Source organism: Neomonachus schauinslandi, chromosome 5 (assembly GCF_002201575.2).
Source record: "Neomonachus schauinslandi chromosome 5, ASM220157v2, whole genome shotgun sequence".
Taxonomy (NCBI): Eukaryota; Metazoa; Chordata; class Mammalia; order Carnivora; family Phocidae; genus Neomonachus; species Neomonachus schauinslandi.
The window spans coordinates 102724421-102743377 of NC_058407.1; the positions used below are offsets into that span (position 1 = coordinate 102724421).

Sequence of the window (18957 nt, forward strand, 5' to 3'; positions counted from 1 at the left end):
GGGGGGGGGGGGGGGGGGGGGGGGGGGAGGGTACAGTGAGGGTGTTTTTCTAAGGGGTAAATGCCTCTCTTTTGTATGGCTATCAAGAAAAGACTTTTAGATCAGATCCCGCATATAATTCAGGGGTCGATATTTGTTGAATTTTCTTTGCCAGTCTTTTTTGGCAAGTACCATCCCTAGGAGGTTGGGAGACCTAATGTGTCTCCCTTCTTTATAAGATGAAGTTCAGTTAAAATAAATATAATGTGGACACTTGCTACTATTCTTGCCTACTTCATCTTTATGGAACACAGTAAGAAATGAACTTTAAGGATTATAGAAAACACATAGGATCACGATACTGCTCTGCTTCAGAACCTTCCACAGGACCCCTGGTCTTCAGTCCCATGTCTACCTTTCCAGCCTCACCTCCTGCACTCCCCTGCACACACTCTTTGTTCCAACCACATGGAACTTCTTGCAGTCACCAGAATGTTCCCTGTCCTCTCAGACATCAAGGCCTTTCCATGCAGCCTTTCTTCTCCCTGAATCACTGTGTCCACAAGTCTTCATCTGGAGAATTCAGGTTTTTGTTAAGAACCTCAGATGTTACTGCATCTACATCTTCTGCAAACTCTTCCAGGGAAGTTACTCACCTCCCTCCACTCCCATTCATACCTCTGTCACAGCACTTAGCATACTACATTCCAATTATTGGCTCACAGGCCTGTCTCCTTCAGTAGGCTCTGCATGCCTCAGACGTATTCTTTCTAGAGAACCTAGCTAAGTGCCTGCCCAGGGGTAGGCTGTCCATACGTATATGTTGAATGGATGAATGAATGGATTTGTGGAGTGGAGATGCGAATTTTCCCCCACAAAGCTTGTACATGCCAAAAATATTGGTTGTTTATGTTTTGTAATTGATCTAATCTTGCTTCCCTAGCCTCACCCACTGTGTAGCAAGAGCATAAATAACACTGAATTTTAGTCCAGCTGGGTAAATGGAACCCAATGCTATGCTTTAAATAGTCCCCGAAGGTAAAATGTTCAGTCTCTCATATTTCCACTTCCCCAGCTTTTCTCCAGGATGGAGTCTGGATGCATGGGGGCAGGGAACTTCAAGATCCTGGGAAGTAAACAGGGCTTGGTGAAGGCTGCTCCTGGAATCCCTCTGAGTCCTCTGCCTATCTCCACTGTTTGATGGCTGGTCTGGGCTTCTCTCTGAACTTTCAGGTCCTTACTGGGGTGCAGCAGCCCATCTGGTTTGGACATCCACTCGCTGGAGTCCATGTCCCCCCATATTTACATTTGATCTTGAAATCTCCACCTCTGCTTCCTAACCCCCAAGCTCTGTCAGTCACTGACTTCAGCACCTCCATACCTCATCTGAGTGTGTGGACACTTCCAGGTCCTTCACACTCTATGAACAAGCTCTGGGGACCCCAGGCTCACCTACCTCTCTGCCACCTGCTGCTGTCTGCACCAGCCTGAATAGAGCTCTGAGCCAAAGGCTGACATTCTCCCAGGGGCCTGCAGATACCCCCCCATACTATACCCAGTGGAGGCTATCCACTAGCTTCAGCATACCTGGGCCTCCCAATGACTATCTGGGTGTTTCTAAAGCAACCCTCTGCAGTCTCTTGAGACTTAGCACCCAGGGCTGAGAATTAAGTGAGGACTCTGGTATCTGACTTTCACCTCTATTTCTGATATCTTCTTTCTCCCATAATTCACTGGAATTGGAAAATGTAGACCTTTCTCCCATTCCTCTTTCTCTCAAGCCAAGACCTCCTTTACATTAAAAAATCTAGGGTCAAGTCTACCAGGCCTAGCCCTTATTACATGAAAGAGAGTTACAGAAATACAAAAAATCCTTTCTCTCTTGATAGTGTTTGGATTTTACTGCTTTATCTCCGGTGTCTGGGGAAGTGGCTAATACATAATGGGGACTGAATTAATACTTGCTGAATGAATGAATGAATGAATAAGTGGTCTTGCCTCAGTAAGACAATAGGCTTACACAGACTCAAATAAAATGTCTGATTTGACAGCCAAAGCTGAGAAAGCACTTTGTGTTCCTGGCAGTTTTAAATCCCCCACACAGTAAGAGTAAAGGGATATAAAAATCCATTTGAAAATATTTCCAAAATATCATTCTCATTGCATATAAATGAATGAATCATAAATGAACAAATGAATGAGTGAACAAATGAATGAACATAATCTGAAGGATTGGAAGAGAAATGACATCTTTGTATGCACTCTGTCTCGTAAGAGATTGCCCAGGAGATTCTGGGAACATTTTTCTATCCAGTGACCTATGGTACAACCCATACTTGTAACAAAGGAGAGGAACAGTGCCCCCCCTAAACCTTTGGACTCTTTGCTAAGCTTTGAGACTCAGCTCAACCTGCTGTCTACCTAACCTCCTGTATTCCAGCCATAGGATCTCTGAGAAGGGTTTCTCCCTCTGCTGCTACTATTCAAGATACAACAGAAATACAGAGAGAAAACTGTATTCCCAAAATGTACAGAGAGAAAACTGTATTCCCAAAATGTGTACTACCAGTAGTTTGGCACTATCATTCAACCCATTTTCAGATGAAGATACTGAGGCTGAGAGAGGCCAAGGGTCACATGTTCACATCTGGCCGAGTCAGAACCCATACCTGTATTACTAACCACCATGCTAGCCTAGTGAAACGTTCTGTCCAGGAATACTAATACTAGAGCATGGGCCCATAGCTCTACAGCAGTGCTTTTGAATAGAAATATAATATGAGCCACATTAAGACTTTTTAAGTTTTTCTAGTAGCCACATTAAAAAGTAAAGAGAAATAGGTGAAATTAATCTTAATATAATTCATTTAACGCAGTGTATCTAAAACATTATCATTGCAACATGTAATTAATATAAGAATTACTAATGAGACATTTTACATTCATTTTTTTTTGTACTAAGTCTTTGAAATCCAGTGTATTTTACCCTTACTATGTGTCTCAGTTTGGACTGGCCAATTTCAAGTGCTCAAGAGCCACAGGTGGCTAGTAGTTACTGCACCAGACCGTGTGGCCCTAAAAGGTTGAGCAGATAGCAAACGGGGGCCCTCTAGTCTAGATGCTACAGCCCACTGATGGTGTGTATTTAAGGAATATCAAAGGCTGGCAATGGATTGAAAATGCCATAAAAAAAAGTAGGGGCCCCTAGGTGGCTCAGTCGTTAAGCGTCTGCCTTCAGCTCAGGTCATGATCCCAGGGTCCTGGGATTGAGCCCCACATCCGGCTCCCTGCTCAATGGGAGGCCTGCTTCTCCCTCTCCCACTCCCCCTGCTTGTGTTCCCTCTCTCGCTGTGTCTCTCTCTGTCAAATAAATGAATAAAATCTTAAACAAATTATCAAAGTAGACCCAGAGCCATTTCTGTCTGCTGCAAAGGTTTCCACTACAGATGTGAGAAGAATGTCTCCTCATACTTCCTGCCTGTTTGGTTGTGGCAGGCATGACTGAAAAGTGTAGTATAGAGGGAAAATGGAGAGAGAAATTTTGCAACTCAGAAATAACCTTGTAAGCAGAGAAGAGACTGCTGTACTCTAAAAATGATTCTAAAATTTGAGTTTAAAAAAAAATTAAAGTATCCTGATCATTTTCTCAGTTTAACAATGACAAATAAGACAATTTGAGTTTCCAACCAGCCTATTACATTTGTAATACTCAATGATGCAAAATCACAGTTTACTTAAAAGAAATACTAGAAGAGAGACTTTAGGGGAAATTCAGCAAATTAATTGACTTATAATATTAGGCCAATATTAGGGTATTCCTTTGGTAAGCCAAGTCTTCACTTGGAGGAATTAGTCACAATAAGGAATTTTGCAACATTTGGGGCTAACTGTTCAGAATAGGATTTAAACAGTTAAGGAACAAATGATGTAGGAAGTTTTGTGCAACTTGCAGGGATTAATCAGGTAATCCGTCAAAGTTTCCAGATCTTAACTTTATGGAGTTCTGAAGTGAATCCCATGGGGTTCTAAAATTTGGGAGGACTGTCTTGCCCCATCTTCAGTGGAATGAGCAGCTGGGACAAGGCAAATATCCAAATTTGTCTACTCTCTGATAGTCCATTCTAAGTTACTTAGGTATAGTATAAAAGAATTAAATTTAATCATTTCCTGTGTTGCTCATTCTCAGTTAAAGAAAAGATAGGAACTTATTCTGGCCACTAGAAAGAGCCTGAAGTGTCCACCATTTTGATGTTGTCTACTCTTCTAGATGCCTATCCAAAATTATGTGCCAAGCAAACTTTTTCAGTAGCACTGCCCCTCCCTCACCCCCACCTTCATCCCTTGGTCACAAGAGCTCCAGGGCTCTCAAGCCTTGTCTTCAGCAAGAAGTTAGTAAATCTGCAGAGTTGTCTCTGCTGTTCTACCAAGCTGTCAGTCAAGTGCCCCTACCATGTAAGATGGACTGCACTAAGTACTGTGGATCTATAGCAAAGTACAAGACACAGTCCCTTTCCCTCGAGGGTCTTATGATCTCACTGGAGAGGCAAGAACCATACGGTAAAAGATGACCAACAATATGGGGAAATGGGAAGCCATTTCCTCTGTTCCCATTTCCTCTGAGTAACCTCTGCTGGCTCCTCCACCTCGGGCTCGGAAGCCCTTTGGTGCGCTCCTGCGGCACTTCTGCGAAGCCTGCCATAGTGCTAAGCACACTCTTTGATTGCTTGCTTAAGTGTCTTTATTGCCCACATGAGTTTTATGCAGAAAAAGACTATCACGTTAACTGATGAATATCTAGTACCTATCCCAGGATAGGTATTTAATAAATATTTCTTTAATGTATACCTAAAATGAATAATGCAGACCTAAGTGTGACAGGAATTCTGAGCCTGGGGAGACTAGAAAAGTTCCCCATGGAGAAGCTGGGACTTGAGATGAGCCCTCAAGAATGGGCAGGACATGGGCACCTAGGTGGCTCAGTCATTAAGCGTCTGCCTTCGGCTCAGGTCATGATCCCAGGGTCCTGGGATCGAGCCCCGCATCGGGCTCCCTGCTCAGCAGGAAGCCTGCTTCTCCCTCTCCCACTCCCCCTGCTTGTGTTCCCTCTCGCTGTGTCTCTCTCTGTCAAATAAATAAATAAAATCTTAAAAAAAAAAAAAAGAGTGGGCAGGACATAGAAAGGGGAGGTCCTGACAGTTTGGGGACAGTCCACGTAGGTGGAAAGGCAAGAGCAAAGCCCAGACTTAAGAAGAGGTAAGGTGGATCCCAGGGTAAATTGAGCAGAAATTTCCCATGGGACTGCAACAATATAGAATTTTGAAGAAGTAGATTAGGCACATTTCATATCCGCCCTTCTGTCCTATGTCTACATATGGGAACTTCTATTTCTAGAGTAAATGACTTTTCTAGTTAGTGTGAAGGGAACATGAATAGCAGGCAAATTTCTCCTCCCTATTTTATCATTTAATTTCTATATCCTCCATGCACATGTAAACACACAAATACATTTACACATTCTAATAAATCATTACATTTATTATACCGTAGGAAGCGTTGCCAGGAAACCAGTTGTCAAGCAAAGCTATATTTTGAAGAGTGGGAGGTGTATAATTATCTTTAAATACTTTCTCTGGATAGTAATTACCCCCACCCCCACCCCAGCCCAAATCCATGTGACTCCCATGAATGGCTGTGCACAGGAACAGCACATTTGACAGCTACCACCCTGCCTCTGACAGCCACTCCTTCGGGGGGTCAGGCAGTCCTAGACCCATGGGACAGGCCTGACCATGTGGCACCCCACATCCCAAACTTGGGAAAAGAGGAGCTTAATCAAGTTCTCAGTATTAAACTGACTCTGAGTCCATTTCTACATACTGTAAAGGAACGCAAACTTCATTCCTTTGGACTCTGAGTAACAATTATCCGTGATTTCTCTAACAAAAGATTGTATCTATTTAAAACACCCTTTGAAACTACAATGTAAGCTATTTAAGGTCAGATATGAGTTTGTCCTGAAAATTCATTTTTCAGGAAAAAAATAGTCATACCAAATTTCTCTATAGTATTAATAACCACAATGACAGGAAAGAAGCAGTGTCCTGCCCTGTTGAGATAAGACTCCTCAGTACCAATAGCTGGCAAACTGCAGAGGAGCCTGAGGACCAACTAAGACCCCTTATCCCATCCTTTGTCCCTCTCTTCACCCTCCTCCATCCTCACTCTTACCCAAGGTGGTATATCGGGGAAGGTAAGCTTCCCTAGCATTTGGAAACCTTCATTTTCTGACCCTGATGCACTTCTTCTCTATGTAGTGAATTAGCCTCAAGTGGCAGATAAGTGTCCCCAACAAAGGGATAGCGCTCACTGGAGATGGCATTCAAGCACCCACGAAGAGCTAGGGTCAGATCAGAACACTATTTGATTAATTCTTTCTTCCCTCCCTGTTCTGCAGGCCAAAAACTAAGTTATCCCTGCCGTTCTGAGGAAAGAGTTCTCTCCTTAGATGTACTTCTCACGTTTCTAATCTCATAATAGATGCTAACAAAAGTTTGGTAACAGGATTTTCCACAGATAGTAGGTAGAAAATACAGAGTGAAAATACAGATGAAGTGAAGCTATCTCAAAAGGCCGTTTTGGGGGTGGGTGGAGGGATCCATCGCAGCAGCGGTCTGCATTTCTGCAAACCTAGAATACAAACCTGAATACAGATATTCATGGACTGTTGCTCTGAGATGCTGTTTTGCTCCTCCCGCTGCCTTCTTTATTACCCGAACAGGGGCACTGCCTTCCAGTTCCCTGCTGGGTCTCTCTACACACATGACCTGCAAGCACCTCAAACCTATTCCCTGAGCTGAGCGCCCCATCTTTCTCCTCGTAGCAACCTCCCTGCCCAGAGCACTGCTTCTCCTTGTCTGTACCTATAACAGTTAGAGGTGCCATTCTTCCAAATCATTCCAGCTAGAAATTTTGGCTGTCCCTTCCATACCTTTCTCTCTTACCCTGTGCATCCAGTCAGGCTCAAAGTCCTATTGATTCTGTCTCAAAATAACACTGTCAACTCAGTGTCCTCTTTTCCATTAATAAAGCTACTGCCTTCATCATCTCCAGCCCAGATGGCCAAAAGAGCATTTCTCATACTTCCCCTGATCTAGAAATTGTTTTGTTGGTTGTTTGGTTTTCTACTGGAAGCTGTAAACTCCTCCACCATAGAATTTAAAAATTGGCATCATCTAGCTTAATGGTTCTCAACCATGGTTATAGATTAGAACCACCTGGGGAGCTTTAAAAACTACCCAACCCCCAGAGAATCAGATTTAGTTGGTTTGGAGTTGGAGTCTGGGTACTGGTGAGGGTTGATGGTTATTTTTTTTAAGCTTCCCCAGGTAATTTTATGTACAGCCAGGTTTGAGAGTCATTGACATAAGTCCCTCAACAAGAGACCAAAAGAACATTATATGGACCACGGCCGAGGTTTCAGGAGGCCATGTGCTGCATGAACTTGTATATAGAGATGTGTGTATGTGTGGGTATGCGCGTTTTTTTCTGAACAAAGTATCTAAACATTTATGAGATTCTCAAAATGTTCCATAACCCCATAAAAGCAAAGAACCTCTGATCCAGATTCACCTATAACACTTTACAGATGAGGCAGCATCTGGCCTGGGGGGAAAACCAAGTCTGGCTCTGCCACTGTGTAATATCAGTCAAGGTACTCAACCTCTGTGGCTTAGTTTTCTCCTCCTGAATATCAGGGTAATGCCTGCTTTGCAGGGTTAAATTAAAGAGAAGGCATGAGAAGTGTCTAGTACGGTAACAGACATGGATAAGGTTTCATTAATGGTAACCATTACTAGCCCTACTACTATCATCACTACTAATAATACTCTTACGTTGTACAATACAATTTTGAATAATGTCATTATTATAAATCAAAAATATGTATTTATACCAGACACATTATATGGTATTTTATCAATCCCCACAACAACCCTGTGAGCTTGACCCTATTCCTATTTTACAAATGAGAGAACCCAAGCTGAGAAGGGCCAGGGCCACACACACAAGTAAGTGGCAGAGCCCGGTTAACTTGACGGGAAGCTTATCTCCTCACCACCACATTGCACTGCTCTGCTGAGGCCAAGTCCACTGAGGGGAGAAAGGAAACCATGATGGTGTCTGTCAGATTTCACAGCGCCCTCCGCCCTGCCCCCTTCCTTCTCTCCTTGCTCCTTTTCCAGCCGCTACTGGCGCCGGTGGAACCGGTTCTGCAGAAGAAAGTGTCGTGCCGCAGTCAAGTCTAATGTCTTCTACTGGCTTGTGATCTTCCTGGTGTTCCTCAACACGCTCACCATCGCCTCGGAACACTACAACCAGCCCCACTGGCTCACGGAGGTGCAAGGTGAGAGGAAGCCCCCGGCGCTATCCTTCTGTACTCTTGCCAACTCGGCCCTGAATCCCAGGAAGGGAATAGTCACAGGCACAAGGTTGACGAGAAAGCCACCCTGGCAGGGAAAGTGTCCCTGGCTCTTGGCAGATGCCATGCTGGGGATGCCAAGGGCTGACGAGCTTGCAGATCCCATAGTAAAATGCACCACCTAATTATAAAGAGACGTGGTTCACCTGGCTGGGCCCACACGGTCTGCCTGCCCCAACAGTCGCTATTGGGTCCAGATGACAAGGACACATGCTGCCCCTTGTTTGGCTATCTCAGACTCTTGGCTGCCAACTTCCCAGAATGGGTTTTCAGTACCTCAGGCCTTACTGTCGCCTGCAGGTGGGCCTGCCAGAACATGTGTGGATGAGGTGAGCAAAAAGCCGGGAAAGAGGACAGTCATGGCCTGAGCACGAGGAGCTGTCCTCCATGGGCAGTTAGTAGCCCCGCCCTTCCCTGGAGCCCTAGAATAGGACCTCCCTAGCCAGTGCCTCAGCTCCACTCCCAGGGAGTCAAGCAGACATGGGGGCTGCATTCCAGAACCCTGGGAAGTGGACCGTCTCCCAGTGCAGAGAGTGGACTTGGGTGGCCTGGCTCCCCTTTTTGGCTGATTGGTTTGGGCAGAGTACTCACCTCTCAGAACCTCACTCCTCATCTCTGAAAAAGCAGCTAGTAAAGAAGTAAAGAAGATCAGCACACACAGCCTTTGATGCATGGTAGATCATGTTTGCTGTGATTATAACTAGATACCCCTTTTCTGGCGATTTGGCCCCAATTGTTCTGTTCTGGCAGCAACATAGAGGGGAGGTGTTCTGGCTGGAAAGGGAGCGTCTGTGCTTTTTTTTCCAGCAGTGATAATTGTTTTCTTTCTCCTCCTCCCACCTTCCTCCTCCTCTCACCCCCGTGCTGGGATCCTGCCCCCTCGCCTGACCCCACCAGACACGGCCAACAAGGCACTGCTGGCCCTTTTCACTGCAGAGATGCTGCTGAAGATGTACAGCCTAGGCCTGCAGGCCTACTTTGTGTCCCTCTTCAACCGCTTTGACTGCTTCATCGTGTGCGGGGGCATCCTGGAGACCATCCTGGTGGAGACCAAGATCATGTCTCCCTTGGGTATCTCTGTGCTGAGATGTGTCCGGCTGCTGCGGATATTTAAAATCACAAGGTATTTGGGTTCTCATTTCCCTTCAGACCTGGGACTCAAGGAAAGGTTCTTCCAGAAGGCAAGGGAGGCAGAAAGGCCTGGGTGGGAGAGTAGCTGCTATTTCTTGAAAGGTCTATCCTTGGCTCATATATGATAGAGGGGAATTTTTTTTCGTTTAGATGACATATCATTTAGAAATTCCTTTGGCTGCTGATACCAGAGACGACTCAGTGACATAAGCAAATTCGGAATTTATTCAGTTACATAAAAGAAGTGCAGAGGTGGGCAGCCCAGGTGGCTTCAAGAAGGCATCAGGGACCCAGTCCCCTTATGTCCTTTGCTTTGACAGCCTTAGGACTGCCCTCCACTCCTAGGGTCATGAGGTGGTTTCCAGAGATTGAGCCATCATGTTTGAATGAATCAAGGCAAGGAGAAGAGAAGGGGTGAGGGACCAAAGGGAGCATCCATCCTGGCTGAGTCAGCCCCTTCCAGAGCTCTTCTAGACGTCTCACCAAGGCTCTGTTGGCCACCCAGCTGTTGGAGAGACTGAGCAATGTAGTCTTTTTGCTGTGCATGTGCTGCTGAAAATGTAGTCAGGATTCCTTAACTGGAGAAGGATGATGGCTATTTTGCCACAGATGGTTCTCACCCCTCCTTCCACACGTTCACCCCCTCTCCATCTGCCTGTCCATCTGCCCACCCAAAGACTGCAGGCTCCCCAACTCTCCAGGTCAAGTCGTGATTCTCATGAAGAGGACAGGCGCAGACGGGGGCAGGGGGGTGGGCAGTATGCTCTAGAACAGTAATTTTCAACCATGTTGAGACCCATTTGGAGTTGTGAAATCAATTAAGTGGATCACAGCCATCATTTTTAAACAGCTTTATTGAGATATAATTCACATACTGTATAATTCACCACTTTAAAGTGTACAGTTCAGTGTTATTCTATATAGTCACAGAGTTTTGCAATCATTACCACAATTTAGTTTTGGAACATTTTCATCACCCCAAAAAGAAAGCCATACCCACTCCTTATTTGTCCCACCTTCCCTCCCAGTGGCAACCACTAATTTACTTTCTATCTCTATAAATTTACCTGTTCTTGGCAATCCCTATAAATGAAATCATGCAGTATGCAGTGTTTTGTGACTGGGCTTCTTTCATTTAGCATAATGGTTTCACATGCTGTGGCATGTGTCAGTACTTTATTCTTGTTTATGGCTAAATAATATTCCATTGTATAGATATACATTGCTTTTGTTTATTCACTCATCAGTTGATGGGCATTCGGTTTCTCTCTACCTTTTGGCTACTATGAATAATGCTGCTATGAACATTCATGTTCAGGTTTTTGTACGGATGTACATTTTCATTTCTCTTGGACATATACCTAGGAGTAGAATTTCTAGATCATTTGATAACTCTACTTTTAAGATTTTGAGGAACTGCCCAATTGTTTTCCAAAGAGGCTATGCCATTTTGCATTCCCACTGGTGATATATATGGGTTCTGATTTCTTCATATCTCATTTTCAGTGAAGGAATGAAATAGAATAGGAAAATCTCAGAAGGCCTCACATGAACATAAGCATTGTTTCATAAAAATCTTTGAGACATATGTCTGAGTTGCAGTATAATATGTATTTCTCACTGTAGGTTGTGGTCAACCTTGAAGGGACATGTCAGAAACATGTGGTAGGGACGGGGCTCAAACTCTGCCTCCCAGAGGTACACGCCTCCTCTCCAGAAGAGTCTCTGCTTTGGGAGCCCAAATGACCAAAGGGGCACTGGAACCATCAGTTGGATTGTATTGGGGAAAAAAGGAAATGGGGTTGGTATCTTTCATTCAAAGACCTGGAAGTAACCACACCCTGCTCGATGTATTCTGAACTTGGCTGAGTGAGTGGTCGGGGCTTGCAAAGCTGCCCTTGCTTTGCTGTTCTGCTCATGGCTCTCTCAGCAGCTCATTCCTGTGGTGCTGTCGAGGGTCAAGGGTCAAGTGAGAGAAGGTATTTAAAGAGCTCAGTTCAGTGCCAGGCCCAGGGACCCTCAAAAGCCAGAGGGTTTATTATTAATCTAATTATTATCATTGTTGTTACTTGGAGGAGGGAGAGGAGGAGTACTGAGAGCCATCTAAACATATACACGGTCTTATTTCTGTTTCTCTCTCATGTTCATACTGCACGTCAAGCTCTAAGAGATAGGGCAAAAGGAGTATGGTATGAACTGAACCCAGGAGAAATTTACAGTCTGGCTGGGGAGATGGAGTTTGTACTCATGAAACTATTGAAAGAAAATCTAAGACAGAATAAAATGAGCTGGCAAATGTTGGGATGGGGGAATATGTGCTATGGGAAGTCAGGAACAGAGGGAGTCCCTGGGGAAGGTTTAATGTCACAGGATGGACTCCAAGGACACGCAGAATTTAAATCCACTAGTTTAATGCTCTTGAGCAAACACCTCTCTTCCCCTCGCCCCAGAAAAATCTTTCTGAATGCCCTGAATATCTTGGCATTACAGAAAGTCTTTGGTTTGTAGTAAAAGTAGTAGAAATATAGTTACAGTACAAATATTGTTAACTACATAGAGTTAACAATTATTGTTAACATGCATCAGGACTTACTCTGTGCAGATAGTGTGGCCCGACTGCTTTCACTTGATTCACCCTCACCATTAATACAGGTCACCGTGATGACCTGTAATTACGAGAGAGTCAGAGCAGGGCACTGTTATTATTCCCATTTTACAGATGAGGAAACTGTGGTTCAGAGACTTCAGTCACTTGCCCAGCCCACACAAACTGCTCAGGGGTGAAGCTAGGATTAAATAGCAGGTCTGTCTATCTGATCTCAGGTTCTGTGCTCCTAACCATGATTGTGAACTGTGGAGTTGACCGCTAAACTGTCTTGCCATCTTTGTCCCAGTGACACAACTTAAAGGATTTTTACAAGTTGATTCTTGTTGTTATTCACTGATTCTACTTGTTCTTCCTTGGGTCTGGTAAAAGCTATTTTTAACTTGGAGTTTTCAGTGCCTCCTAAATAATTCTCAAAAGTCTGTGTGTTTGGGGGTTTGTTTTTGCTTTTGTTTTTTAGATTCCTATAGAAAAGAATTCTTGTTCCTAGATATTGTCATAGCGTCTTGAAGAGATTTGACAGTCATCCTCTTTCTAATCAATAATTTAGCTATTTCTAAGCTAAAACTATTGCCAAGAAGCCATTTTTTAAAATCTTTCTTTGTGGAGAGCTTCCTGTAGTCCCTCCATGAGAAAGATGGGTGGTATTTTCAGATCTCTATAAAGTCTATAAACAGAATAATTTAATTATCTAATTGTTACTTTGGCAAAGCCCATCATCTTCCTGTTTGCAAGCCTCCAAACCCTCTGGGGGCTTTAGAAAACAACATAGAGACTATAACTATGTGGGGAATCCCATGCCCCCTCTGAACCTTGTCTCCAATATACTCCAGTGACCAAGAAAATGCCTAAAATATGGTCTGGGAGTGGACATCATGGTCCCTCGAGATGGGTCATCTGTGCATGGTCCTGCCATCAGGCAAGCATATTTCTCTCTCTTCTTTTAAAACCTCTTGGAGAATACTTAGTAATATCTCACTACTATTTGTGTGTTAAAGAAGCATTTTTTGTAGTGCATTCTAAACCAGTGATTGTGATTCTCAAACTTAGTTGGACTCATTAAGAGAGCTCATGAAGGATCCCCACCGCTAGAGATTTTGACCAGCAACTTCTAGAGAGTTCCATGCTGGTAGTCCAGTGACCTCACTTTGAAAAACACTGGCCTAATTTCCTGCTGCGGTCCTTTGTCCACTTCCCTGTCTTAAAAGTATAGACCTTTATATATCATTGGAAACCTTGATTTTTTTAATCTACACTCTCTACTGTAGCCCCTAACCATGTTGAGATTGTACTTTTGATAATTCTTGATTGGAAAAACATATAATGATAAAGAGCTACTATGAATTCAGCAAAGTTTTAAAATTATTTGAGCTTTATTAATTCTTATAAACCTGTGCACATTTGAAAAGTGGTAATGTACACACAAGACAGGCTATTTATTTAGAGCGCTCTAATGCTTGATGTATCCATGGATTCATGGATCCCTTCCTATAATTCCAAGTTTCCCTTCCTTCACCCAGGACCTACGGTCTGAGTTTGGAATACTGACCTAGACCAAGAGTCCTCCACTATGATGTCAAGACACAATGGTATGTCCAGAGCAGTTGAGCAGTGTGTAGCAAGTAATTTGTTATTATAGGAGCTGAAATACCAAAGTTTATGAACAGTTTCTTTTCCAAAAAAATAAATACGAAAGAATTCAATATTGTTCTTTTCCAAAAAAAAAAAATACAAAAAAATTCATTATTGTTCAATATTGTTCCTGACCCTCACTCTTGGTCGTTTGCATTCCCAAATACTTTTATGAATGGGCAAGAATGGGCTGGACTTGTCACTCTTCATGCTGCCTGAAGTCTTCAGTATATGACAAATATGAATATGGTATATGATGAAAATGAATTATTAGCATGCTCATTTTTTGAGTGTTTTGTCAAAATCTGAGGATGCTTTAGAGAATATACTGTGTATATGAATATCATCCATCCTATATGTCTCAAAAAAAAAAAAAAAAACAAGACTGGGAACCCTGCATTGGACTGTAAATCAGTTGATTCCTGAGTGTTAATAATATTAGAAGTGGTATATTATGGACTAGGGAAGGCAAGATTCCTGCCTCAGTGAGAACAGAGAGGCATCCATGTGGCCAAAATATTTGTCATCTTTGGGTACATTACCCATGCCAGTGGGCCTTCCAGCCACGTCATAGATTGGGTTCTTTCTCCTGTTTTGAGGTTTTACAGGGCTCTTAAATGTTGCCAGTTTTTAATATCAACTATGTCTACTCTTTGTCAGCCCAGTCTGACTTACCATTCTACAGGGAGGAAGAAAGACCTCAGTTAGACTAAATCTGGACGTGATTCCAATTTACTAATCACATCTCATTTTTTATACAGTTGGCTTTTAAATGCACTGAAATCCCTCCAGCCCTTGCTGTTTTCTCTCTTAAACCTTAAATCCTTTTCTTTCTCCTACTGCTCCTCCCCTGTGGCTCCCTTCCCAGGCCCTGAAATGTGAGTTTGGGCTGACTCAGCACAGACAGATTTACTGGTGAATCATGATCACATATGGGCTCCATAGAGCCCCAAGGTGAGAGGCTTTGCAAATTCTCCAGCCTCTAAATGTCTCCATTTCAATTGCCAGAGTCTGGCCATGAGTATCAGATCCAACCCGACATAGCCCCCACCCTCCGACTCTAGCCCTCCTCTTCTTAGGGCACCATGGATGCTCTGAGCTCCTTAAGGACCATTATTAAAGAGGTATGTTTGGCATCTGCCCAGTTTGCAGGCCAGGGTCTATGAAGAAGGCAGCTCAGACTCAAGAGCCTACTCACTGACGTCAGCATGAAGGGTGGTTATTCTCTGGGATAGTGACTAGCTGGTATCTCTACTGGGGATTAAGAAGACACAGGTGAGGATGACTTGAATGTGCTCCCTTCCTAACCCTGACACGTCTGGTACAAGAGCCCACTAGCAGAACTGAGTAGCTCTGTGGTCCAGGACCTCAGGGGAGCACAATCCCAAGGTAATCCCAAGGTCAAGAACAGACAGCCTGACCAGGTTACATTCCTCCCAGTAAGTTCCTTTCTCAGTGTGACCAAGACTTCTAATGCAAACAGAGAAGATGAGACCTCTGAACTTGTTATCCAAGGCAGAATTTGACTCTAAAGTAAAACACATAAAATGTGAATTCTCCTAGAATGGAGGGAGCAGAGGTCAGTATCAGCAGGAATTAAACTGGTAGATTTGGCCTTGGGCCCCTGGCTGTCCCAGACTATAATATTATAGTATTCTCTGTTTGGCTCTTCCTGGACCAGCACATGCCTAGTTCAGCCTCCCATCACACTAATCTCTCCAGGCTCTATTGTGTCTGTCAGAACCAGGGGCCAGCTTTACTGAAGGACTAGTCTTTGCATACCCACCTTGGATGCCCGTGTGGCCAGGGAGAGGACAAGGCTGAGCTTCCTCCCTGAGTGAGCCTTCTGTGCTTTCCTCAGTCAGCTTACATTATATGCATTCCTCCTCCTTCCCTTAAGAATGTTTTATAGAAGCCTCATATCGCACAGATTTGCTGTAGGAAATTTGCTTTATAAATACTCTACCAACAATAGATCACTGCCACCAACACTGAAAGGAGTTTTGTGGGGTTTTTTGGGGGGGTTGGGGTTTACCCTTAGGACAAGAAGAGTTGAGACTATATAAATTTAGTTATGAACTTCTCTGGAACAGAGAGGAAGTAGGGTGGAGAATTTTGCAAAGCACCTTAAAGCTATTGGTACTGTTATTGTGAAGACCTTTTATTTATAGCAAGCTTGATGATCTGCTCCATACCTAGAATGTAAAGGACCCGGCCCTGAGCTATTTGAAGCAAAGGTTCACAGGATGAAAGTTCCAGCTCAAGCAAGGCTTAGGTCACTCTGTGCCATTGAAGATGCAGGATAAGTCCGTGGGGCCCAAACAGACTTAGCAAGGAAGAATGATGGAGATACAGCATGCCTGCACAGATGGTGGTCACTTAAGCCAAGAGAGATGGAGGGAAAAGGTGACAAAAGTGAAGCCATAGTCAACAAGTGAGAGAATTTAGGTAACAAAGAAATAGCTTGGGTAAGAAAACCCTCACATGCACCCTATTTTAAAGAGAGAACAGTAGGCTGGGTTGGATGGGGGACGGGGAGGGCAAAGACATACTTTGGAAAGAATGATTCAGAGCCACAGGAGAATTGAAAAGTTGATCTCAAGGATGACCGTGGCTGGTGGAGTGTCAGAGGATGGTGGGGTGGGAAGAGGGGAGTCTCAAAAGCTGGGTATGTGCATCTGGGGCTGTAAATCCCCAAATACAGAATGGAGACTTCTGTGGATATGGATGCCTGTGTACGCTGTTCTGAAGACAAGATACTTCATTTCCCTGGCTGCTGCTCACTTTCCTCCCAAGCTCTTTTTTTTGTGAGTGTGTGTGCTTCATGGTTTTCAGTTGATTGCTAATATGTGGTTAACCCTTTTAGTTTTTATGTCTAGAAGCTAATATGTCTAAAAAGGAGAGTGTTTCTGGGAGCTGAGGCATCATGTGATCTTCATGCCATAGTGGTCACAGCCACCAAGAATCAGATTGGCATTAAGGAGGAGAGAGCTTCAGGACCTGCAAGGCTGCTAACATTTCATTTAAATGCTATTTCATGTCACCTGCCCAGAGGCTGCCACCTGTCACTTACAAAGCTCATTGATATCAGTGGTAACGAGGGCCCCACCCTATCTTCTGCTATCAGCCAAGGCATGCCAGGTTCCAAAATCCAGCTCTTCTCTGAACCCTAATAGTGTTCTTTGCCACAACATCAGTACAACAGTCCCTTTGTCTCGGTCCTTTAGAGAGCACATAAAACATCTCCAACCACGTGCACATTAGGAATGGACACCTTCTGTTCGGCAAGCTGTATGCCCCTCGTCATGCCATGCCACGGGCATCAGCTCTGCTCCCTTAATTCTGCTCCAAAGGAACAGCCATAGGGCAGACTCCACCTTGCCCCTGTTGAATGGGAAGCAACTGGAAATCGGAGACAAACAGTATAAACAGCCATTTGTTTATTTGTCTTCCCTGTGTCTGAACTGAGTGACTGGTCCTCAAGGCAGTATCTTTTCAGCCTGGGTGTTTTTCACGAGGAGGGTAGGCTGATGTCCGTGTAACTGGTTGCAGTTTGTCTCTTAAAGGCTGGTTCAAGCCCTTGAACCCACAGCCATTGGTTTTGAGCCACCAGGACGGGAGTTCTTCCACAAGGGAGACATTCCCAGAGCTCTTTGGGAAATCCTAGCACAAGGGTCTCAAAACCATAGCAACCCTGTTTTCTGTAGGGTAATTTATACATACTTTTTTTCTTTTCTTGTTAAGGTATAATTGACATATAATATTATATTAGTTTCAGGTATACATAATGATTCGCTATTTGTGTACATTGCACAGTGATCACCACAATAAGTCTAGTTAACATCCATCACCATATATAATTCCAAATTTGTGTGTGTGTGATGAGTACTTTTAAGATTTACTCTTGGCAGCTTTCAAATATGCAGCACAGTATTATTAACTATAGTCACCATGCTGTACGTGACATCCCCAGGACTTATTTATAACTGGAAGTTTCTACCTTTTGACCCCCTTCACCCATTTTGCACACTCTCCCAACCCCCTGCTTCTGGCAACCATCTGTCTATTCCCTTGATACATAATAGTTTGACTTAGGCAGGGGAAACTCTGCCCATGAATTTAGGGAAGCTGTAGGAAAGGAAATGATGTGGAAGAGGTGCAAAGTATGTTTGACTTAAGTACCTGTGTGAGAGGACCCACCACCACCCCACCCCTGCTCCCACCTCACACACACAGAAGTGTCTGGGTAACCCATGTCCCCTTGCTTTTCCCTCCAGTAAGTATAAATATGTCACAATCATAGTAAGATTCATTCATTCAACAAAATAGTCATTGATCACCTCCTTTGACGAGGCACTGCTCTAAGCACTAAGGATATGAACAAAACAGACAAACTTCTGGTGGCAAGTGGTGGTGAGTATATTAAAAAGCAGGAATAGGAAATAGAATGTGGTCAGGGAGGACCGCTGTGGTGAGGGGACATTTGAGCAGAGCCCTGCAGGGCCTGAAGTAGCAAGCCATGCAGAGTTCTGGGGAAGACCTCTGCAGACAGCAGAAAAAGAGGGACCAGAGCAGGAGTATGCATGGAGGCTGAGGGGACAGTTGGGGACAGGGGGGGCTGGAGCAAAAGTGGGAGGGAGAGTGGGAGGAGAAGAGGTCATGGAGGCGGGAGGAGCTGATCCCACGTGATCTGCTAGGCCTTCCAATGGGAAGCTTCTCAAGCGCTTGAAGCAGCGTTAAGACTTGGTGTGACTTGCGATTTAAAAGGGCCTCCTGCTGCAAGGGTGTGGAGTACATAGATGATTGTGTACCTCCCAACACATGGCATTGGGAAGTATGTAATATAAGTTTGTCTCGATATTGGTGATTCTAAGTGTAGAAACTTTGTTAAGGGGATGTCTGCCAGATTTCTGTTAAGGTACCCTTTCTCTTTGTGATTAATAAGTAATCTATGGAGTGATACTTTGAGAGTGTGTGAATGCCCTACTGGCCAACAATCTTTCACCTAATGGTTTTAGAGTCCATGATGATCTTTACCTGAATTAGTTGCTGCTGCAAAAGGGTGATCTTCTAATTCTATCATTCATTCATTCATTCATTCATATTATCCATTTGACATATTCTGTAAAGGAAA

At 43.9% G+C, this 18957-nt stretch overlaps 1 protein-coding gene across 12 annotated transcripts in view; it reads left to right on the forward strand.

Annotated features, from left to right (window-relative positions):
- Positions 1-18957, forward strand: part of CACNA1C (calcium voltage-gated channel subunit alpha1 C) — a 643199-nt gene that overhangs the window by 495182 nt on the left and 129060 nt on the right. For all 12 annotated transcript variants that reach the window (XM_021690729.1, XM_021690726.2, XM_021690718.2 and 9 more), the window contains exons 12-13: positions 8220-8380; positions 9353-9578. In XM_021690729.1, coding sequence (XP_021546404.1) covers positions 8220-8380; positions 9353-9578 — 387 coding nt within the window. The remainder of the gene's footprint in view (positions 1-8219; positions 8381-9352; positions 9579-18957) is intronic.